Source organism: Cinclus cinclus, chromosome 3, assembly GCF_963662255.1.
Source record: "Cinclus cinclus chromosome 3, bCinCin1.1, whole genome shotgun sequence".
Lineage (NCBI taxonomy): Eukaryota > Metazoa > Chordata > Aves > Passeriformes > Cinclidae > Cinclus > Cinclus cinclus.
Window position 1 is genome coordinate 24630225 of NC_085048.1, and position 24806 is coordinate 24655030.

The window sequence follows — 24806 nt, forward strand, 5'->3', positions numbered from 1 at the left end:
TTAACATCAGCCTGAGACCCAAAACAGCCTGAGCACTTCTGTTCTCTAAATAAAGTATTTTAGCTTTCAAGGCTAACATTTCAGACTTTTTCATAAACATTGAATTAGTATTTTAGAAATAGAAATACTGTAAGTGAAATGGGGAGTCAAATGGTTATATTTTATTATACCTACAAATACTGGCTCTGGTTTGTAAGATGCCCTATTAACTTGAAACTTCCTAACAAGTAAAATACTACCACAACAAAATAAGATGTAAGAGAAAGGGAGAGAGCCCATCTTTCCTTTGATAATCCCATAAGGACAGTAGAAATACTTATCCACCAACTATGCATTATCATCAATATTTCTAAGATCATTTCACTTAGGAGAAAAACAGGATGATTAAACTAAGAATGACAGAACAGAAAAAAAGGGGAAATCAAATCTTCTACTCATAAAATATAGTCCTTCCAAGCAAAGTTTGCGTGAACATTTTGTATCCCACAAGCCCATCATTTACTCACTGTAAACTGCTTAAGCAGAGCACATTTGTTCCTTAAGCATGGAAAGAACAAATTACAGCATTTGCATGAATTTGAGCAGTTGTTTGCCAGAGATCCAGTTCTCCAAATTATCTCAAAGCCCGAATTAAAAGTTATGCAAGAAAAAGCAACAGAGGTAATTCTCTACACAGTCCTATTTCAGGATCAAAGTCTTAACTGGCCCTAAATACCCTCCTTCTTGCTTATAACTGGGAGAACATGCTCACTTCTGCTACTGCACATGCTTTTACTCAGCCTGTAAATTCCTCCTGCATCACACAGTACACAAAATCCAAACACCTTCTTTGCACAGATTTTAGTGATGTAGTTTGGAGCCCAAAGAGCAGAGTAGACTGGAAAAGACTTTCTAAGAGACCGTAGCTATGCTGGATTTCTGTGTTGATTTTCACACTGCAAACAGAAGAGCAGCAAGATTGATACAGATAGTAGGAAGCCTTCCCTCTTATTCCATCTTATCCTACATGTTTTGAAGCAAGTCTAAACTTGACATATTGTACTAAACTGCATAAAAGTTTATAATGAGCTAGAGATGCATGATTGTGATAGGGTATCCTCTCTCTCCCAGGCCACACTCTGATCAGAGAAATGCTTACTAAGCTTCAGCAGAAAGTAAGAAACTTTTCTCCCAAAGCTATTAATGAGCAGCCAGGAAGAATGCTCCAGTAGATCCCTCTAAGCTGAGTTCTGTAATCAGAAAAACAGAGGTAATGAAGTAGCACATATTTGAACACAAAATCATATTTTTTTACATGCATAAGAAACCATACCACGGAAAGAAACTCAAAGGATATATTTCAGTAGAGGGGACCATACTGTTCCAGAGGGTAAAATGTATCTCCATTACAATGCAACTTATCCAACTTTCCCAATGAGTCTCCTCTGGTGTCTGCTTCTCAGTTTGAAAAGCCAACACACTTTCAATTATCAGCCACATCTGAGGTACTGTGTAAGCTGAGAGTACATTACAGCATGGGTACCTTGACAAGGTAAGGGAAGGCTACTTATCTCTGTAATTACTGTAATTACAGTAAAGAAAATGGTAAAGCTAAGACTGCTAACTGCAAACTTTCTGTACTAGCTCAGGCCAGTAACAGGACCTTTACAAACTCATAAATACCAGCTTTATTCAGTATGAAAAAAAAGACAGAAATATCAGACATTAAAATGCTTTCTTAGTTCTCAGAAACAATCAGAAGGAAAGTGGTTATGGGCTTGTACAGTAATTAAAGTCTGAAAACTAGCTTTTCCTGGTTTTTTGAGGTAAAACCTTGGTGTTCTTAAAATTACTTATACTGAGAATCGTGTTTGAGAAAGGGAACTGAACTGAAAGTCAGACATTTAGCAACTGAGGCATTTATCTTGATGTATAAGTAGTTTCATATTTGTGCAGTGTTTTATCAATATCAGTTGATGTGGGTGCTCAACAGATATCTTTTTTCTACCTTCCTCTGAGGTAACAAGAGGTGTAGACCTGGTTGGATTAATAACTGCTTCTGCATTAGAAGCTGTATTACTTTAAAAAAAGCAGCCATGCTTAGCTGAAGAGACAAGGCCTCATACCCTCTTGCTCAGCAGTGATGTTTTGTACAAATCAAAGAACATTCCTAAGCTGCTCCTGAATTCCAGCTAAGATTAAGAGGGCAAAGATCTCTATGTGCATTAGGAGGTTAATTGTACTATTGCGCACTGCATGTTGTAATTGGGTGTGTTATCTATGTTTAAAAAACTAAGCTCAGACAAAGTATTGTTTGGTTCCAGTTAGAAAAGTTAATTATATAAGCAAAAGACATTTAGTTAGCTCTTTGCCCAAAAGAATGCCTCTGGCATATGCCCATTCCTTCTGCTCATTCAACTGAAAGCTCAGATGTCCCCACTGAGCAAGGGGAACCAGTTTTGGACTGGTATCAGCATTTGACTCACATGTAAAGATTTCAGTTGTCCTGAAAATGGGTGGGGCAAAACTGGAAATATGGATTGAATTGGTAAGTATGGTTACCAAATTTTTGCTTTCCTTCAGATATTCTGCAACTAAGATTGTATTTTGGTTTCTTTTATTGAAAAAATAAAATAATCCTACCCTCAGAGGAAGATGATTTTCAATAATTAATATAAATAGGTCATCTAGACAGTTTGGGAGGAAAGATCCTTTAAAAGAGGAGTGCTATTAACATGATTGATGTTCATTTGTTCTATTTCAAGTTGCCCACATAGCTCTGTCATTCTTCAGTTCCTACTGGCCATTACAGAAGAGAATTAGAAATATTCCTTTCCTTGATACAAGACCCAAAGGAATTACAAGACCATGAGGAGGTGGTAAGAAAATATACCACAGATACAGAATGTGAACTCTAAAATGCACTCCACCTCCTAGCAACATTTTAATATGAAAATCTCTTTCCTAAATTGAGAAGCAGGTCAAACTACAGAGAGAAAAACAGCACAAGAATATATCAATACTCCTGAAGTATAGAGTTATTACACAGCCTTTGAAAAAGATCAAGTGATATGTTCTGTCCTACAAATATCTTTAGTATCATAGCATGGTAAAAGGTTTAAGGTTTATACACAGCAAAGTGAAGATATTTTTGTAATAGAAAAATTACTGTTCCAATACATATTCTAAGCTAGCTTTCAAAGATAAAGTACTGTACCAGAATATTTACCTTGCTCCTGTTTGGTGCAATGCTAAAAAATGCCTTTTCTTTTGGCAAATGGGAAATTACAGCATCAGGATAAAATCTCTTTTGTTCAAGTAACGGATCACTTTTGCTTTCAGAAAGAAAGAGATGCAACTTTTCAGATTTACTGCTTTCTGAAACATTTTCAATGACTCTGCAAGAAGTTATGTTTAACTCAGTTTCTTCATGTTGTCTGCCTAAAATGTGGATAGTAGAATCCGAAGTAGCTCCTTTTCTATAACCAAGACCACTGGACTTCTTGAGGAATGCTAATTCTCTCCTGTTATCATCCTGTGAACACTTCCTTTTCCACACACAGTGCTTCTCTGAATTGCTCTTCTCTTGCTCCTTTAACCATGTGTCTGTTTCATTAGACTTGGCGAGCCTCTGATTATCACCATGCAAGCTCTCCCCACAAAGAGAATCACTCTTTGCTTCGCCCGAGAAAACTTTTGCTTTAGCAATATCAACTGAAAGGTCTGTACTCACAGGCAGAGCATTACCAGCCACTGTCACTCTCCTGGGGAAGAAGTCGGCCAATCCCACACCCTTAGGATGAATCTTGATGTTTTCTGAAATCTCCACTTCATACGGTCTTTTTCCTTCATTTTCTTTAACGTGCACTGAATCTGATCCCTCCTCGGTTGATTTCTTTCTCCTTTTTCTTCTGAAATATGTTCTTCCAGGGGAATGTTTATCTGGACTTAGGGGAGCTTTGGCAGGATCTAAACACTGTTCTTCCTTTTCAGCCCTCACACATCCACAGATATTCCCCATTTGGCTGTCTGTAACTCACAGCCACACAGCTTCATTCATTCCCGTATGTTTATATACACCTAAATCCTCCTCAGAAAGTTAAGAGCTGCTGTTTCCACCGTAATTTCTTCCAGACTTCACATCCACCCGCCTCAGTACGTAGCCATTTTGCTTATGAGAAATGCACACGCAATAAACGCTGTGGCTCGGTGCCCAGGCAGGGCCTGTGTCTGATTAGACACTGTGGCTTATTTCTGGCCACCAATCCTCTTAAATAAACATCACTGTTCCAGCGTTGGGCTGTAATGCTGATTGCCTTTCACAGAGATGACATGGCATTTATGGGCAGTAGAAATTTCTCACATGCATTTCAACTTCCCGTTTCACTTAGTAACTTGAGGAAGATAAAGTAGAAAAATATGTAGCAACCTTTGAAACTATTAGCTACACTCCAAATCCAAAAGCCAGCAGCACAGTAAATAGCAGGGGTTTAGTCAGCAGATTTGTTTTGCACTTTGTGTGTTTTTACTACCTATCCAATGATTCACAAATGGGAAGATTAATCTAAAGGATCAGAAATTGCTCTGACAGCTTGCTGGGGGTCAAGTTTTTATTTGTATGGGGAGTTTTCATAGCAGCTAATGTGACTTCACTGATTTGTCAGCTATAAATAACCTGCTGCTTCACTGCTGTCATAAAAGCACAACAGCTTTGTCAGGCCAGTGACACTGTGTACTGGGGCTGGAACTTTGCAGCAGAGTTAAACCTTCTGGCAGATTAAAGTGAAACAAATCATAAAAGCCAACCTATCTAGAAAACTGATCTTAAGATTACTGTTTATAAAAAATGAGCTTTATCCTCCTCCCATGCTCCTGTAAGGCATTTCTGTGTAGCTCTGAATGCAGGATCCAAGAAACATCTAACTACACCTAAAACTAAGTAGAAAGACACACTTTTAAAATGCAAGCAAATCTAACCTCCAGTACTCTTTGTTTGGAACAATCTTTAGCGTTCTTCTTTGTTTTTGTCATGGATATGTGAAATCTACTAAAACCAGCATACATAGCTGGTTACAGATGTGTATGGTTCCTCATGCTGAGAAAGAACTACAGAGTGACTTGCCAGGCATTATCAGGTGTTACCACTGACTTTCCCTTGCTTATTTGAAAAGGAATTGCAGCAATGAGACCCAGAAACTTTATCCCCAGAGGCCAGTTCCACTGAAGTATTCCACATTTTACTGACAGGCTCTAGAATGGTAATACAGCAAATATCTAGGATGAGCCTCCAAAGAATTTCCAGTTACAGTTGCTCACTGTTGACCGCTGTCAGGGCACTGGGGCAAAATTTGGCAGTAATACTTAGAAAATTTTGTACTGTAACACTACAGAATACTGTACAGATGGGCAGCTATGTACAGGCACAATGCTAACGTGTTTCTTTTCAAAGTACAGATTTGTTCTATCACTACATTCTTTCATAGCCTCAATTTGTATTTGCATTTGTAGCATGCTCAACATACAGCTGCACTTGTGACACTTGCTCCCTTTACCCACATGAAGAAAAATTTTTATCCTAGTCTGTTTAGAAAAATTACATTAGAGAAGTGACTTTCAGCTGAGACCAGAGGACTTTGTGATTTAAAGCACAATTCCACATGCATTTCTGTTGGGTTCTTACAGGGGCCCCCTTCATTAACAGAAAAACACATTTTAAAAAAATCCTTCTAAATCCTTCTAAATGACATCCCTGTGTTTGTACAAAAAAACCCCCAGATTTTACGCCTACATATATACTTCTCTTTCTTCACTCTCATCAGGAAAGATGTTTCAGGACTTCACAGTGAAATGGGCCAAGGCTGATTTCATTTCACACAGCTACAGTTTCTGTTTTAACAACAGATACCTAATGATAATATATGGTTAAAGAGATTGTAGTATAATCATCTTAAAATATATATAAAAATATTTTATTGATAAAGCAGAAATTATACAAAACATTAAAGACAAATGTCCAGCATTTGAGTGGGCAACTGGAAATCTTCACACTAATTCAAAATGTATTAATGCAGCCTGCCACTAGTACACTGCTAATGTTATTCTTCCTCCATAAATTTCACAGGGGGCAAGAACTTCCCTAAAAATACTGCAAATTTAAATTTTCAGTGCAAGTGCATTTTTTAAATTAATACATGTGGCTATCAAGGTTTCTAAACAGTATTATATTTCATCTTTTTTTCTGACCTTTACTGGAGTGTGATTTGATACGTATCTCCGTTAAACTGTTTACATCTCTTTCATAGTCACCATGATTCCAGCTTGTTTCAAACAGAAAATGACCCTAAAGTATACTGTTATGTCCAAATTCCTGTAGATTCAGTAGCACACTGTCACAAAAATGTAAAATAATATCTAATTCAAGATAGGTCAGAAGAAACACATTATTGTTATTTTACAGCTGACAATTACATTTTGTAATGCAATCAGTAATTTTCAGAGTTCCTGATCTTACGCATCCTCTTTCATTCAAACTTTAAATTTTGATTATTTTTCTTAAGAATAACTGAATTTTTCAAAAATCAGGTGCCGCTGAAGTAGAATTTAAAAAAAAAAAAAAAAAGAGTGCAGAAATACATGAATCAATTCTAAAGCACTGGTTACAAGATCAGTGTTCCCAACAATCCTGCCCTACTTCTGCATATTCCAGGTCGATTTATTCGAATGCATCAGGTAAAACTGCAGCTAGTCCTCGAAGAGAGCCACAAGGATGGTGAAGGGTCTGGAATGGAAGCCTTGTGAGGAGCAGCTGAGGTCACTTGGTCTGTTCAGCCTGGAGGAGACTGAGGGGAGACCTCACTGCAATTATAACTTCCTCATGAGGGAACAAGGAGGGGCAGACCCTGATCTCTTCTCTGTGCTGAACAGTGACAGGACCTGAGGGAATGGCCTGAAGCTGAGTCAGGGGAGGACTAGGTAAAGGAAAAGGTTCTTCACCCAGAGGGTGTTTGGGCACTGGAACAGGCTCCCCAGGGCAGTGGTCACAGCACCAACCCGGCAGAGCTCGAGAAGTGTTTTGACAGTGCTCTTGGGCACAGGGTGTGACTCTTGGGGTGTCCTATGCAGGGTCAGGAGTTGGACTCGATGATCCTGAAGAGTCCTGTCCAACACAGCATATTCTATGCTAGCTCTATCCATTTCTAAATATTAGCTAGGAACTAATGCATTCCAAATATACCTATGCAGATCATTAGTAGCCTTTATCCTTTTTTATGTTTTTAGACATGGGTAATTTTGAGACTTAATAGCCATTTTAACAATACTTACCAGCTGTTCCTGAGAAGGCTATCAGCTCTCTATTAGCAATTCTTTCTGCTGTTCCTTTTCTTTTTCCCCCAAGAACCAAATAGTAACTTTATAGTCACTTTAACTCTCTAAGTCACTTATACTCTTGAACCAAAGAAAAGATCAAGGACAAAAGAATTGATAAATTACATTTATATCAGTTGTTGGGGCTTTTTATATAAAAACCTTAAGCAAAAAAGTGAAGACAATAAATGAAAGTACTAGTGATTAAAGAAAAAAATTACCACATTCAGCTTACTGAAATTCTATGAAGTCATAACGTTGGTCTCAGCAAGGAAAGAAATAGAGTTAACGGGATTACACTGGAGATACAGATGAAGGAAACTGAAATTTCTTCCAAAACCTGTCAGCTAGAGCATAGATAGATGATTTTCTAAAGCATCAAAACAGACTACCACCGAAGCCTATGAAAACCGCAACACAGTGGTCACCACACCAAGGGCTTTGTCTTGGACATCTGATTAATCTAACTAAATGGAAGCTCAGCACTAGTTTAAGCCAGAGATCCAATTGATCAAAGCTGTTAAAACCACCACAAGGAATTGTTGTATTTCTTTATCTTGATACTGTTTCTTTTTGTTGGGTTTTTGCTGATTTTTTTTTTTAAACAAAACATGTAAAAGATAGAAATTCATACCCACCAGCGCTGCAAAGTTTTATGGGGAGATTAACAACAGGCTTTTTCTGGCACAAAAACTCCTATGAAGCATAACATGAATAAAGAATTAGATCAACACTTGTGTGCAATTTGACTTGTCTTAACCACAAACAAGAGGTTAAGATTAAGACATGCAAAACAAACGATTAACAATGAAACATGAAATTGCTCATGCAGATTTGTACAGGTTTGCATTTAACCACAGATTTCTGTAATTTATGAAGCATGTCTGTGACTGGGAAATGCATTAATTTCTTAACATGGGACAGGTGCACAGCACATTAAAATGGAATTGTTGTTGAATATCTGTGTATTTGTTGGTCTGCAAAATGATGATACCATTCACCCTATGTACACTGCTAATTTATGCTTTATCATTCATCTCACATAGTCAGCAATTATTGAACAGAAGTTACTCTGCTAATCAAATTATGCCAGGTATCTTTTACCAAAACCCTACTAGTAATGCATTTCAGGTACTCCTGGATATAAGATTCCTTTCCCCTCTTTTTTGTGTGTTTACACAACACAGCAGAAGTAATTAAGTGTTTAGCACAAATGGGACATGTCATTTCCTGGTACAAAAACAGTATACCAGATAACCATCAAGCATTTTGTTGCACAGCCCTAAGGCCACATGCAGAATAACAGAGAAATAAACTTAAGCCAAAGAGAAATTGAAAATTAAAGCAGCACAAGATAGAAAATAAGGATAAAAACAAAGGCTTGCCAGCACAAACAAAATATTTGGAGTTCTTTAAGCTGTACCTGCAACCACTCCTCAAACTCTGTAAGAGATATTCAACTACCAAGTCACAACCACCAGCAGTAGAGGTTTTATATCCAGTGAGATGGCTTACAAAAAAAGGAATTTGCTCCTTATTGGTGGTTTTATGGCATTAATGACAGACTTCATGCTTCTCTCAACCTTGCTGCGATTCAGTTGAGTGCCAGAAATGTCAAGAATTCCACATTCATTTTCTTACCCAATACTTAGGAATTTTGCTTTTTTTTTAATAAATCACTGAAGAATTCTGGAAGAAACAACTAGGAGTTCAGCTAAGAAATAAAATATCACAAGAGTATACCCTCAAAAATGCTGAAGGACAGGTAATGCTGCTCCACTGGCTAATGACAGACAATGCAGCTACCACATGAACACACTTCATCCTACAATCACATACAGTCACAGACGGGACAATTGGCCACATAGTTCCATTTTTAAATCTTTAAGAAGATCAGACCTTGAACTGTTCTGGTTATTTTAAAGCAGAGGCAGAGGAAATTTCAATCCTTGGACTGCAAGGCATACAGCTCAGGCAGCAGCAGGAACGGTTGCCAGGAGAACAGCGGCTGAAGGACAGACCAAGCTCTCCCGATCTCTCATGGCCACCTCAAGAAAGCAGACAGCATGTCTACTGAATGGTGACCATACCATGGGATATCTCAGTCTTCTGCCCATCATTTACTGAAATGGGTTACCTCGGCTGAGCTGCCTCCTCTGGCCACCCTGTATGAAGGCCACAGCCTTATAAATCTCACCTTTCACCAACACTGGTAAAAGCTCAGCTGCTGATGCTGGACCAAATGAACAGTCTATAGACCGCTTGGGGGCAGGCTAATCAAAAGTGAATTTTTCTTAAAGGTTTATGGGAAGTCAGCACCAAAAAAAAAAAGTATTTGCCGGCTGGCAAGAGAAATGTAAATAAGGAGGTTACATATGTTGATGGAGCCTGAGATAAAGTGCCCATCTGGCTGGAGAGGGCTGGACAGTACTGTAACACTTGGACAAAATCATCACTGACCAGAACCTTGGAAAGCAGCATCCTGCAGAGGTCTGACAGCAAAGAACAGGGGAGAGTGGAAGGAAAAGTGCTTAACGGCAGTTCCTGAGCTGAAAAATGATGATGAAACTGAAACAGAAGTCTATTGACTAATTACTTAGAACTTTAAGAAACTTTTTAAGGTCTTAGGTCACAAAGGCCTACTTTTAGCTAGATGGAAGTTGAAAGTTTTCTTTGCTTCAGCATGCTTTTTTCAATCAACTGCAAGTAATTTTAAACATTTAACATTTGTTAAAGAATGCTTGCAGTGGTTTGAAAGGCAATTATCACCAGTTTTCAGAGAATTTAAATCTTATTAAAATTGCTATGACTATGATGCTGCTTTCATTTATAGTTGCTCATCTCCAATGTCATCAGTGAAAATGTATTGGATGTTGAAGAAGAAGTCCATTAAAGTATTAATTTGGATATTTATACATGCAGCCTATGATTATACAAAACACTGTAATCTGATTTAGCATGTTCTACAGGTGTCAGGAAAATAACTTATAACAGTTATTACATTATGAAACTGAATTTAAACTAAGCTACCTAAGCTACTATTAAAAGCATTTGAAATACATGCACTGAAAGCTTGCATAAGTCCTAGTAACATATATGCATTGGGGTTTTTCAGTACCCACGGAACAAGTTATTTTCTTACATACTCACCTTAATAATCCACCAGATTTCCCATTCCAGCTTTCCAGTATCTCTTATGTAATTACTTGGGACACAAAAGAATGGATACTTTCTGGACTTGTGCAGCTGTAGAAGTCAGTGCTGTAGCTCAGAATAGCATTTATATATATCTAGTTATGTGTACCAATTCACAAAGCCATAAACATCTATAGATATAATTCAGATGCAAGAGAAACATAATCCTCAAATGTGTATTATCTTTTTTTTCATCATATCTTTCCCCTAAATCATTCCTAAATTTATTCCAATAATCCGAGAGATTTTCTATTTTGAGTAAATAATACTCTCCAGATAAGGACCATGACTCAGAGAAACAATAAGCCACAAACAACAGCCAAAAAAATCTCTGGCATTGTGACTGCTTTCCAGATTGCAGTGTTATTAGAATACACATAATTGATGTGTAGCAGACCCAGTCATATCACACAGCACACAGCTTCTTATGCACACTGAGAAATTAACTACTGCAAATGTAGGGAAAATTATGGGGTAATTCAGGTTAAAAGACACCCCCCCCCCACTTAGGTGTCTAGATACTCATGTTTACACACTGGCTAGGTTTTCGAGAGACCACTTTATGCAGTGGGAGCAGGATTCAGTTTCCTCAACATGGACTTCTGGAGCTCTTTGAGATATCCTACAATATCCCAGCTGCAGGTCCAGAAGATAATGAACCTCTCACAGGTCTGGTGTCTCATCAGAGAACTCCACACACGTCCTGCATACTCTAGCACACCTCAGACACCACTCAAATGCCACCTGTCTTTAGGAGACTGAATCAAAAGCCCTATAGTAGTTGTTCGATCACACCAGCAATGTTTCACACTCTGAAGCAGAGAGATAAGAAAGTCAATTAACCATCCAGAATATTTGAGACACTTTAAAATACCTGAGATATCCACATGGAGATAGCATTAACACCACAACACCTAAGGAAACCTGCTTCCCACTGAAAATGCTACTGGGTATGAAGTGCCATCTCAGAACACACATAGCAACTATGCTGGACAAGTGAATAGCTTTATAGGTGCCATAGGCATCTCCTTCACGTGATCTGAATTACTCCATCAGCCTCACCCTCTGTATTTCCTGGCCCTCCAGGCCTCAAATCTGTTGCTAAACACATCTATCACCATTTAAGAAGCAGTTTATCCTGCCTGATGATCTGTCTCTTCCCAGATGAGAGCGCATTTCCCATAAGACCCACGTCATGCTTCTCACATGGGTGTCTCACAAATCTCCAACACAAATGTTTATGTTTAGTTGAGTGGAGTGAACCTCCAGTAGCTAGTTAGTTGACTCACTGTCTTGGCTGTACTAACTGTATAGACTAAACCTCTCTCTCCTTCCAATTATCAGATTAACAGGACAATTTAGACAACTGTATAAGAACATTGCTCCCCATAAGAACATGGATTTAGGTGTCTTAACTTCTGAATCTAATCACAACTTTCCCAATAACTATGGAACTACTCCATGCATAAACACAGTTATTATCACAAAGCTTTATCCCCTTGGTGAAGACTCCACTGGTACACCTTCCTGTTCAGATTTTCTCCATTTTTAATCTAAGTGAAGAAAAAAAAACAAAAACAAACAACTTGAGGTCCAAGTATGTACATTATTCAGAACTTCCCATTCTGAGCCCAAAGTGGCCATACACAGGTGACAAAGACACCAAGTTGCAATATTCTTCAAAGAAAGTGGCATAGGAGGAAATGTCATGCAAGCACATGTGCAGGGCATGTATCTTACACCACTTTATAAATCCCTGCTGTATTCACTGTAGGTATACTGCAGAGATTAGTAACTAAAAGAATATAATTTTTTAAACATCATGTTCTTCAGTTACTTCATATTTATTGAAGAGGCTTAATATTTAGTCAAGCACCAGTAGTCATCTTTAAAATTACTTTTTCACTGATTTTTTAAGATATAAATTTGAAAAAGAAGGTCATCAAGATGGCAAACCCTATACTGGGGGCATCAAGTACAGCCCAAACAGCCAGTAGGGACAGGCAATTATCCTGCTGTACTCAGTGTTGGTACCTCACTCTGAGAACTCTGTGCAGTTCTGGTCTCCACAATTTAAGAAGGGAATGAAGGTCCTTGAATACATCCAGAGACAAACAAAGCTGGTCGCAGGGATGAAATGCATGTCCTAAACGGAGCACCTGAGGACTTTGGGTTTGTCTAGTTTGGAGAAAGGGAGCTGAAAGGTTCAGCCTCCCTTCAGGTCAGAGGCAGCAACCTCACTGCTCTGTGGGGAACTAGAGGGAGGCACTGAGCTCTTTAAAAAGGGAACCCATCTTTAGAAACAGAAGAAAAGGCTGGAAACTATCAACCTATCCATCTCTTCCTGTGCCTGGAAAGACCATGGAACAGATCCCAGGGAAGCTGTTAGGATTCCCCATCCCTGGGAGTGTTCAAGGCCAGGTTGGATGGGGTTCAGAGCAATCTGGTTTTGTTGAAGGTGTCCCTGCCCCCTGTCCCTGCCCCCCTGCAAGGGGCGTGGAATGAGGTGATTCTCAAGGACCCCTTCCAATCCAAACCATTCTGATTCTCTTCTCCCTGGTATCCAGTCACTGGACACACAGGAATACATCAAAACTGTGCTGGAGAGGTTTAGATTGGACATCAGGAAGCATTTCTCTTCCTTGAGAGTGGCCAGACATTGGAACAGGCTTCCTGGACAGGTGGTAATGCCCCAAGCCTGTCAGTGTTTAAGATGCATTTGGAGAATGCCCTAAGCACCATGCTTGAACTTTCAGTCAGCCCTGAGTTGGTCAGGCAGCGCCACTAGATGAGCATTGTAGTTCTCCTCCAGCTGAAATATTCTACTCTGAAAGATCTGCAAGATCTGAATTGTGCTTGCAGACATTTAGTTGGCAATTTGTTATTTGACAAGTAGTTACTTAGGTTAAGACATAGTGAAGTCTGTTTTGGCTACAATTTAAATGCTTCAACATATTTTATAGGGAGCTGACTACCTTACAGGGGAAAACCCTTGCCACACCAGTTCACCTAAAGAAGGTAATTTAGATTAATTGGTTTTCCTTTTAATCCATTTTTTACAACTGGTAGCACTAACAAGTGCTATCACTTCCTACAAGCACCTAGAATTATTCCAGATGTCCTGTGCTTCACCTAATGAGAAAAACTAATAATTCCATTCTGCAAAAGCCTAATAATCAGGTTCAGAAACAAAATACAGATCAAGTAAAGGTTTAACTTCCACTAACAGCTTCTATTAGTAAGTCGTTAATAATCTTTATTTCTTAAAATGGAGCAACTTTCAATCACAGCTTAATTCTGTAGGTCATGCTTAAATATATTTAAACCCAGCCCTTTTTTTCCTCTGTATAACCATGTAGGAGCAAAGACTGACATGACAAGGGGAGCTGAAGGAGCTCCACATCCTTCCTAGTGGCTTCTCCTTTATTCCATGTGCTGGTCCAAGCTAAGAGGTGCACTCTGCCTATTCATGTCTTTTTTCCTCATTAGGATTTGCAGAAGGGCACATTAGATCCTAGCAGTTTTTCTGGGTTTTTAAAGAAACTTCTTCTCAGTCATAAATCCAGTGTGGAATACTTCTAAGTGAATCATGCTTTTTCTGTGTGATCTTGCAAATTTCTGATCATTTAAAATGCCTGCACAGCAGGGAGTTCATCGCTAACAATGCTGCAGTCACTAAAGGGGAATTATCTGTCATCTGAATTACATCATCTACAGCCAGGGCCATTATGCAAGCCTCCTTTTGAGGAGCAATTTAACACCACACACTGTAAGGGTGCATTATACTGTACACAATCCCACCAGTGTACAACAACCAGAGTGCCACCTAGTGTGACCCATGCTACCATCACTGGGGCTAGAAACAAACGCTGACATAGGAGGAGGCTGAGTGCAGCTTTCTAAAATACTCATAGCAGCAGATCCTGAACCAAAAAAAAAAAAAATCACTTTTTAATATATTTTAATATTCATAAAAAGGAGTCTGTAGAATAAAACAAGAAGGATATGTCCAAACGCTGGAAGGAATAGATCAATTACTGTCTTTAATGATGTTCACAACTGAAGCTATTTTACTCTCACTTCGAAGACAGGAAATTAGCAAATAAAATCTTGAGATTCAGTTTACACCATGAAACAAGATACATTATCAAAACCTTCAGAAACACATTAGAGAAGATATAAAATCTATGGAGTCCTGTCTAAGTCAACATTCCTCACCACTCTGCAAGAATCTGACCAAAAACATACAGTCAAGCAAAACTAGGCTTACCTGAAAGTGCAAAATTATGGTCCATATCAACCCCAAAGTCAATTTGGGATTCCCATCAGTTATATCATCATTTCTGATGTTAACTAGTTTCACCTGCCATCATAGAAAGAAAATACAGGCAAAATTGAAATAAATATGCCACAAATACATACTGCATTACACAGGCATGACTTTAAAGGATGCACTACTTGTTTCCTGAGCCTACTCTGCTGGGTTTTTTTAATTCTCAAAAGCAGAAAGGAATTGCATTCTGCCCGCAAGTGGCTTGCCAGGAATTGCCCTCTCCCACTCACACCGGGATTAGGAAATTCCTCAGCTGTCACTAGGCTGGCAGATCTGCTTCCCATGCCAAATACCCTTTGCCTCAGCCCTGTCAAAAGGGGAAGACACAACAGAGCAGGGCAGGATAACATGAATATAATGATCTGTAGCTGCTGTATCAGTCCCAGGACAATGCTGACACTGGGAAGTTATCGCTGCCGTTCTTCCACATCACACTGCTTTCCTGTAGTTAAACAAGGATTCAGCAGCAGAACTGGCCTGCTAAGACACAGGTCTGGCTTGATAAAACTACGAATTTAGTATCACATTTCAGTAAACAATGGCTTAAAAAAGACAATATTATAGTTTCTGATGCTGTACTCATTCATAGTGCTATAAAAAATGGTTAATAGGAATAAAACAAGAGCTGCAGTTATTACACTCCCATAAACTCACCTGCATAATTGACTTCAATAATTCCAGCTTTTTGTCTGATTTTATTAATATATTTAATTCCTCTATATGTATTATGCATCCATATAGCCTAACAGTTAAAGATGACTCAGCTAAAAGACATTATGCTTTTAGCTTACATTAGTAAAGTTTCATGCACATGCTTTTCAACATATACCCTGTTATCAACTGAACAAGCAAAGGCATCTCCTTCTTTTGATCTGCAGATACAATCTTAACAACTTGGAGGGGAAAGAAGTGCCAAACCACACTCTCTTCAAGAAAGACAGTGTATTCCACAGTTTTTTGTTTGTTTATTTCTCAAGTCAGGCTTCAAAATTATCAATATGTAGACTCTCTCTTCCCTACAATCACAAGAAAGCATGGTACTTGGAGGTTACACAGCCAAACTGAGCCTGTTAACTTCTAAATATGGTTTAGAAACACCTACTAGAGGGCTGAAATTTTAATCAACTGCAAGCTCCACTGATAATTTGCCAAGAACAAAGCCATACAAACATTTTGTATGGTAGAATACAGCCATCTTCACAAAGCTGCAAGGCTAAAGAGAGCCCAAAAATCCTCAGAATCACAATCAACAGCAGCACATACACGTTCACAAACATGAGGATGACACAGCTCTACACCTCCTGCATTTCAATACGCATGGTCTGCCATGCATAAATAAAGCATGGTGCAGCACAAATCCTGAGTTTCTGCTGCATAAAAATGCTATTGTGACAGCCAAGTAACCATTCATTTACTTTGTAGTGTACTTGTTCAGTGGCTAACTTAGGTTAACAGGAAAAGCTTGCTTTGAACTCAGCAAAGGAGGATTTTGTTCTCAGTGCACATGTACTATTCACTGACCCGAAAGGCAAATTTGAAGTTTCAAACTGCAAAATGACATCTGGTTTCATAACAAAACTAAGTATCTGCTTAGGGTTTGCTACCTCATATTCTCTGGAACCTGTGAAGTAGCAAAACCAATTTAATTGCTTTTTTAAATCAACCAATCACAAAGTAGATTTTCAATGTCAATTCATTGGGATGGGATGGATAGGGAGGAACAGTTTTCTCTTCCATGTTTTGGATTTTTTTTAAGTTGCCATTTTGTAAAGGGAGAAATCAAGACTTCTGTATGCATTTGAAAGACACTGAAAAGTGGAAAGAAATTCAGAGCAGCAAAAATGCAACAGTGTGGATTTCAAGTGTCTGGCTAAAAGGAGATACAAGTGAAATTAAGCCTGAATCTTCCAGTACCCAAATGTCTCTGATGTCTCTCTAATTGGTCTAAAAAGACCAGTTTTGCTTTAATCAGGATCAAAGTTTGATAAAGTTTCCCCCAAACAAATGCAATCAAAACAAGGAATTCCCATACAACATTATAAGAGTTTTGAATTGGCATCTGCACTAAAAATTATATTGTGAACTAAACTGCATACCAGCTAGGGTCTGGCCATCATGAAAGACAGTTAAATTTACTATAGCAACTCCTAAGGATATCACCCATAATTTTCTCCTCTTTAATAGCATAGTACATGGAATGTGTTGTTATTGCTCAGGGAAGGGTAGTGTAAAACCACCTTTCCCACATCTCCCTTAACCATCTCAAGCATGCCATAAAGCTGAGCCTACACAAGCAGCTGTTAGACAACATGCACAAGAGACAAAGCAGGACAATTTTGTCACTTTTTAGCTATAGGTGACAACATTTTCATAAAAATTTTATTATTATTATTATTTTCATCATACCTGGCGTTTTTTCAAATAGTCAAGTGCAATTTGGACATTCTGCAGTCTGTGAAAACGCATCCGACCTTTTTCTCGGGGCTACAAGTGGAAGACATTAGTTGTCAGACTCTCATCAAACAAAAGAACAAACAGTCTAATTTAAATATACCATGTAGAACATTTGCAGCACTACAGCTTTAATAAAGTCAATACCTTTGGTGGAAAAGTGTGCTTTAACTATTTATTTTAATTGCAGTTATTTTTTAGTACAGTGGATGGCAAGAGAGATCAGTGGCCCCAGCTGCAACTTTGATCCATGCAGGCTGATAGGTGTTCCCTGTAAAGTACTATTAAGGCCAAGAGGGTTACTACCTACAGAAAACCAAACTGGAATACATTATTATAAAATATATACAGTGTATTAAGCAAACAAAACATAAGTAATGTCATGGACCTTTATATTCTTCTGGTAATCTTTGAGATGGAAAAGCTTACCTCTGTATGGAACTTCATGGCTTAATGGTATGACTGCATAATCATTATGATATCTATACACATTTGTTTAAACCAACTACAAAGATAGTATCTTCCTCCAAACAGAATAATACAACATAAACAGTCCTGGAGTGTAAGTTTAAACTCTTGACTTGGGTAGAAAACTTTAAAGCGTGAAAAGAACTAAGAAGTCACTCCCTTCAAAGCAAAGTCAGAACTATCAAAAAGAAACTGTAAAATAAAAATGAGCAGTATGTTAATGGAAACATGGCTAAACTGCATGCAGTTAGTGTAAAATCACCAAGAAGAAGAATCACACAGAAAACACATACTTAGCTGTCACAGATCAGCACGGGAAAGCAGTTAAATTTATACCATCAACATCATATTCAAGTCCTTCTATTCTTCCTTACTTCAGATTTTTCACAAACTTTCACAGCAATAAACTGAAGGAGACTATAATTGCTAGGAATCAGCCATGAATATGAGCATTTCCTCAGACAATCACTGTGAAACACACAGATAAGCCCAAGCCTTCCTCAACTGCCTTTTTTCCCCCATGGAGTATCAGATGCTTGCCAAAAAGAAACATAGGAAAACAAAGTTGAATAAGAAGCATAAACTGAAACAAAAAAGAATTTTAACTTCCATTACAGAATCCTCTATTTAGCCCCTTGCTTTTCATACCAATAACTCAGGATCAAGCATTACAGCCCTTGCTATCTCAAGTTAGCTTCCATGGATGGAATGAAGGACTACAGACCTGGAACTTGGTTTTCCAAAGCCAGGAAGGTACAGTAAAACCCAAAATACACAGTTTGCATCTCAGAGGGGAAATATTTCTTTTATAAAACAATGCAGCATTTCTGATTTATGCTGCACTCCAGGAAAAAAAAAGCACACAAATCCCACTGAAATCACAACTGCAGCACAACACACGGAAGCCAGGGAGGCAGTCAGGCCCTATGACAGCAGGTTGTTTCAGCAAATGCCAAAATGCAAGGTCTACAGAGGTATGAAACAGTTCATTTGGACTAGCAAGCACCCAACAGTTTACACTTTATGAGTAGATATTTCCCTTCTGGATGGGCAAAATACAGAGAATCCATAACTCATCATTTGTTGCAAGAAAGATAAACCCCCTGGAAACTCTCTGTATTTTTAGTAGCCACAACACAAAACTGTCATTTAACTTCTAATCTTCCTGCTTTGATAAAAATCACTGCTACATATGGTCAATTCTAGCAAGCAGATCTGCACACTGAATTACCTTATTTCAAGATATTACCCAATATTATGGCATACACACCATGCACATAGTAAAATGGTACTTCTAATTAAGACAAACCAATTTTTTGCCATTTGTTTCACTAAGAAGTACCTTCAAGTCTTTGTCTAAATTACTGATATATGGACAATATTGTTTGCAAGTTAAAAAAGAAGTCTTAGTTTAACTGAATTATGGTATTTCCCTATTATTTTAAAAAATTATTATATAGCTTTTTGATAGGGTTCTCCAGTATACATTTACAACATGGTTTTGTACAGTTCAAAGACAACAAATAGAAACCTTGAACATTCGCATTTTAGCTGTTCACAAAAAAGACTGAATAAAAATTTGTCTTTACCATACCTCCACTATAAACACACATATCCTGGTTTATCAACAGAAGTTCTTTTGTCCTTTCTACATCCCACTACTGCAGCACACCAAACTAAGAACTTGCATTAGCAGACACCACACTTCAAACACTGCATTAGTACAGTTATGGGGGTCGGCACCTACCCCCTTATCCTCATCCTCCACATCCTCATGCTGTTCATTTGCGCATGCTTCTGTTGAACTCACCAACCGTAAGGTCTTCAAAAAATCTCGCTCTCTTGGCTAATGAATACAACAGACAGGAGACAGGACAGCAAAAACACAAGACAGACCACAAATGAAAAGAAGAGCATGAAAAGAAGAACATAATGAAGAGAACAAATACCAAGCAAGGGAAGTAATGCTCACAAAGAAAGGAAATGACACCTGAGCGTGTTAGACAAATTCAGGGACATTTGATCCTTGTTATTTGTAAGTTACTCCCTTAAATGCAAAAAGATATTAAGCATCCAATACTTGTTAAAACAAAAATCAGAAAGAAAAGGAAAGAAGAAATAGTGCATTACCCTATTAAGAAAGGAAGTCTCACTAATCACAAGAAAAGAAGAGAACAGATTGCACACCCCCACAGAATTCACACCAGCATATTTACCAACAGAAATACAACTTGTGTCTTTGGTATCAGGTCACAGATTACAGAAAATAGCAAGGAAATCTACAGCAGTCAATACACAAGGAGTTAACAGAGAAAATGCTTAATTAACAATCTGAAACCACTGTATTATGATTTAAAAGCTTACCAAGGTGTCTCCAGAAAGGACTTCTAGAAGTGAGATTAAATTATGTCCATCTCTTAGGTCTTCATATAGGTCATTCACATGCTTTCGAACCTGCACAATTAAATGGAAAAAATAAATACAAGATACCTGAGAATTCACATTCATTTTAATATGTATCTTTAAAAATACAGATAAACCTCAGCTACACATCAGCGTTGCTTTTTTTAATTTCTTCACTTTCATGACAAATTTACAAATGCAAATTAATTGTAATAGACAAAATTCACATCTGTGTGTGCACATGCACAAAGGACCCAATCTTTCAGGATCAGAGATTTTTGACTTGCTAGGGCAGAGGTTGAAGGTTTTCCAGCTACAGTTTAATGTCAGCTCCCTGGTGTTCCTGTTGAACCACCAGATCGGAAACTTCCTAAGCTTAGGATAAAATACAACATTAGAAATTTTCTTCTTCCTCACCTCTGCTAGAGATAAGTTGTACTTCCAATATGAGATCTATGAGACACACTCTGTCCTATATCCCATATGTCCAACATATGTGTGTGAGGAAGGCAACAAGAATCGACCCAGATCTTCAACTTAATACAACAACTCGGTGTGCCACACTTTTGGGGGGAATTTTGAGATTCATCCTTTTGCATAAATGTCTCCATACCTAAGATTAGCTTCATAAATGCTTTTTAGTTCAAGTTTTCTTGCTACAATTTTTACGCATGAAATTACCCTGCAAACTGTTTTCACAAGCACCATCATCTTAATTAAGAGTAGCATCAGAACATATTTATGCTTGTGCTGAAGACTAGCCAGAACAAGTCATCTAGAAGATTGTTCCATGAGGAATTAAAAGATATATTTTCCAACGTGTTTACACAAATTCCAGATACACAGCCAAGTTGCAATCCAATAGTCTAATATGTATATACAAGCTTTACACCCTCACATACACACACAAAATTGTATCATTCTAATTTTAGCTAGGTTTATTAATCCTGTAATCAATTAATGCAAAAAAATCTAAGAATAAATTTCTCTGATAATACTGAAATACTCCTAAATTGAATAAAGAAAAAGAACAAGTGTTCTCCTACTACATCTCTGGTGAAAGGACAGAAAAGGGAAGCCATATAAATAATTGATATCCCTGATACAAGATATAATAAATGCTTAAAGGATGAGAAGCATAAGAATCTTTAATTTTCAACCCACATATAGTTCTTTGGATATAAAAATAATATCAAACTGAGTGGTAAAGTGTTTCTGTTAAAAGCAGGTAAGTATATGACAAAACCCTGTGAGAGGGCTGCCTGCCCTACCACCCAGGACACATCACTTTCCACTTCTCTTTGGAAAGGAGAATCCCCAGCCAGAACAGATCTACAGTGCAGGCTGGCAGCCTGGTGGCCAGAGACACAGGAGGACAAAAGGTTAAGGACAGGGGAATGTGGTGTGCATCTCAAAGACACCACACCAGCACAGTTAAAGAACTGTTTGTGCAGCACCAAATCAGCACCCACACTCTTTTCAACATAGAACTCAGGGGATTTGCCCAATGTGCAAGTATCTGAATTGTGGGGTGAGAAAATACCATTATTTCTGTTCTCCATGTTTTTTTATCCATTAGATGCAAGGTAATTTTGTTATCCTACTCTGTCTCTCACAGCACACATTTGTTAACCTTGTGTTTGTTTCTTATGCTATGAGGTTTTTCCTAAGTATTACAAAGGCAACCATCTTCCCCAGTTTATCTTTCTAGAAATCATGGACACTTCAGAGATGAACTCACACTGGATATGAAAAAACTGGCACAGAGCTGTCAAAACAGGAAAACCATCAGTACACCTCATGCATCTGTCTCAGTTCTGCCACTGGCTGCCAGTTATTGTGAGGATTAATTATTCAGTACATACTGTGCCAGTCATCCTGGTACAGGGCAACATAATAAGGGATTTTTTCCAATACTCTGAGCAGCAGATGTGCATGTAAAATCCTGTGTTTGGGCAAATGATGTGAGCAAGTATGTTCACTCAAAGCATCAGATGACTTCTTCCAAAAGGAGCATCTTGTAGTCCTCAAGAGATCCTACACTGACACTTCAGCAAAAGCTTGAAAAATCACCTCTCTCAACTATCACTTGGGCAACTTTTCTCTCAACACATATAATGAATTCTTTTAACTTACAAGAAACAAATGTAAATATTTCCTTGCTGTTTACTGCCACATTCAGCCTCCTTCAAAACACATAGTACCACAGATACTAGATGCAGATGGGGTCACCTGGACACATGTGTGGGATCTACTGAGCCCACTGAATTTCACAACAGTTCTTGTAGCTTTTCAGTAAAATCACAGAATTATCAGCCTAAAATTTTACAAGGTTCACATGAAAAGTAGGTTACCTGCTGCCTCGGGCAACTTTATGCAATATACCCACGTGAGTGTGGCAGATTTGATAATTTGGGCATGAGAAGAGATTCTTTAAGGAAGACGCGGGAAACACTGAGTGGCTGAGGTACATCTGACAAACCTTAAACAAGAAAAGCAAAATGGCTTCACCAGTGAAAGGAGACTGTGAATGTAAGGCACTGTTTCAGAAGTGATTCATCTTCTGATCTTCATCTTAAAGCATGTATACTTTGATGTTTGTGGTAAGGAAAGTTCCATTCTCCTTGACTAAGCACCAGATATTTTCATATCAACCTTTTCCAGCAAGTCTATGCTTTGCAGCCTAGTGCCTTGGGGAATCTCTGCCCCACCACCAGTAAAAAACAACTTTTAATACTGTAGCAGTGACAAAGCTTGAATCCTGACCCCAGACCTCAGCACTAGACCCCTAGACACTTGAGAGATGAAGACCAAGAAGATGTCTGTCACTTCCAAAATATCGCACCCCCATGATGTTGTGCTTCTCCTATAAAATTCCATGGTCCACCAGGCTTGTTCTACTCCTCTGTGAGCTGGAATCCCAACACCCATCACCACTACCTGCAGCAGTCTGCCTGGCTCTTCTTCCCACCCCAACAGAGAAAGAAGAGCTGGATTCAGCTGCCAGGTCACATACCTAATAAAGGGCTGGTTGATGTTTAGGGGCTATGCCACTTGCTCCAGAAGGACTAATGCTTGCCTAGTCCTGCTGGCCAGTCCCCCACAGATGTCGGTACTGAACACCCTTACACACTTCAAGCATTCCTAGATGCCAATGCTTAGTGAACCAAATTTGCCCACAGTGATGTCTGGTTTTGCCATCAGTCACAGCAGAAAACAACCCATCTTCCACAGAAAACCTACTCTTACCATTTTTATTGATATTAGTTGTCTTGATTCTAAAGCAAAATCTATAGTTTTACACACTAATGGCTGCTTATAGTTATATGAGAGAAGGGGAAGGACTGTCACTTCTGCTCCTGCAAACAAAACCAGCTCAATCTTGACAAGGATGGACAGGAGAGGCACAGGTGACTCTCTAACACTGCCATACCTGCCTCACAGTAGGTAGGTCCTATTGCCCGTTGCAACAGGACAGGGTGTTAAGAGTTTTAATTTAAAAGAAAGTAGACTTAAATCAGATAAAAGGAAAATAAAATTTACTGTGAGGGTGGTGAAACATTGCAACAGATTTCCCAGAGATGCCCCTCAAGTTGTGTCAGGGGAGGTTTAGGCTGGGTATTAAAAAAAGGTTCTTCATCCAAAGGATGGTAAGATGCTGGCTACCCAGGGAAGTTGGCACAGCACCAAGCCTGACAGAGCTCCAGAAGTGTTTGGGCAACACTCTCAGGCACACGGTGTGATTCTTTAGGATGGTGCTCCACAAAACTGGGAGCTGGACTGGATGATCTTTGTAGGTCCTTTCCAATTCAGCTTATTCTATGATTCTGTGATTTTAAAGCCCCTTCCAACCCAAACTGTTCTAGGATTGTATGATGATTCTACTGAAACAAAGAAGAATCACACCCTTTTTTCTTAATTAGAAGTAAATATGGCAGGAAAACACAAGGTTGTGCCCCTTTCTGTGTATACAGTGAGTGCACACCCAGCATAAACATAGATCCCTCAGAGTTTCCTGTTAGTATGTAGCATGTTCCAGACCAGCACCTAAAATGTACAGAGTACATTCTCAACTGAAAAAAACATGTGAAGAAGCAGAAACTAACACTAATATGCTGCAAAATCTAGAGAAGAGGCAAAAGAGACAGAAGAGAGAACATAATCAGATCAAGCAGGAACAACTCAAAGTAATGGCCACATACTGGAGGCCACCAGGAAATCCCTGAGGCAGGTGAGGTAATCACTGTGGCCCTAGCAACCTGCATGATTTGGGAACAAGGCAGAGTTTTGTGCTCACTTACTTGCAAAATTACCCCTTTTTTACAAGGTCAGGAAAGCAGACTACTATAATCAAATATCTGCCTTAAAAACATCGGAAGTCTCCCCTCCTATATCATAATTAAGCTGAACTTATTACTGTGAGAACATGCCAAATAAGATCTTTTCTTATGTTTTCCAGAGCCAGCAAAATTAGAATCAAATCTGAACCATACTTATTTTGAATAACTCAAGTTCAGTTGTCAAGCTTTCATAAAATCAGTGTCACTACCCAGGAGTTATCAACAATTATAATATTACAGAACCAACTGAGGCTGTTCAGACCACATTGCCC

General features: G+C 38.6%; 1 protein-coding gene across 4 annotated transcripts in view; it reads right to left on the reverse strand.

Annotated features, from left to right (window-relative positions):
* Positions 1-24806, reverse strand: part of DST (dystonin) — a 286945-nt gene that overhangs the window by 160443 nt on the left and 101696 nt on the right. For all 4 annotated transcript variants that reach the window (XM_062489748.1, XM_062489751.1, XM_062489750.1 and 1 more), the window contains 3 exons: positions 20156-20245; positions 17279-17356; positions 14810-14902 (listed from right to left, as the gene is read on the reverse strand). In XM_062489748.1, the coding sequence (XP_062345732.1) occupies positions 14810-14902; positions 17279-17356; positions 20156-20245 (261 nt within the window). The remainder of the gene's footprint in view (positions 1-14809; positions 14903-17278; positions 17357-20155; positions 20246-24806) is intronic.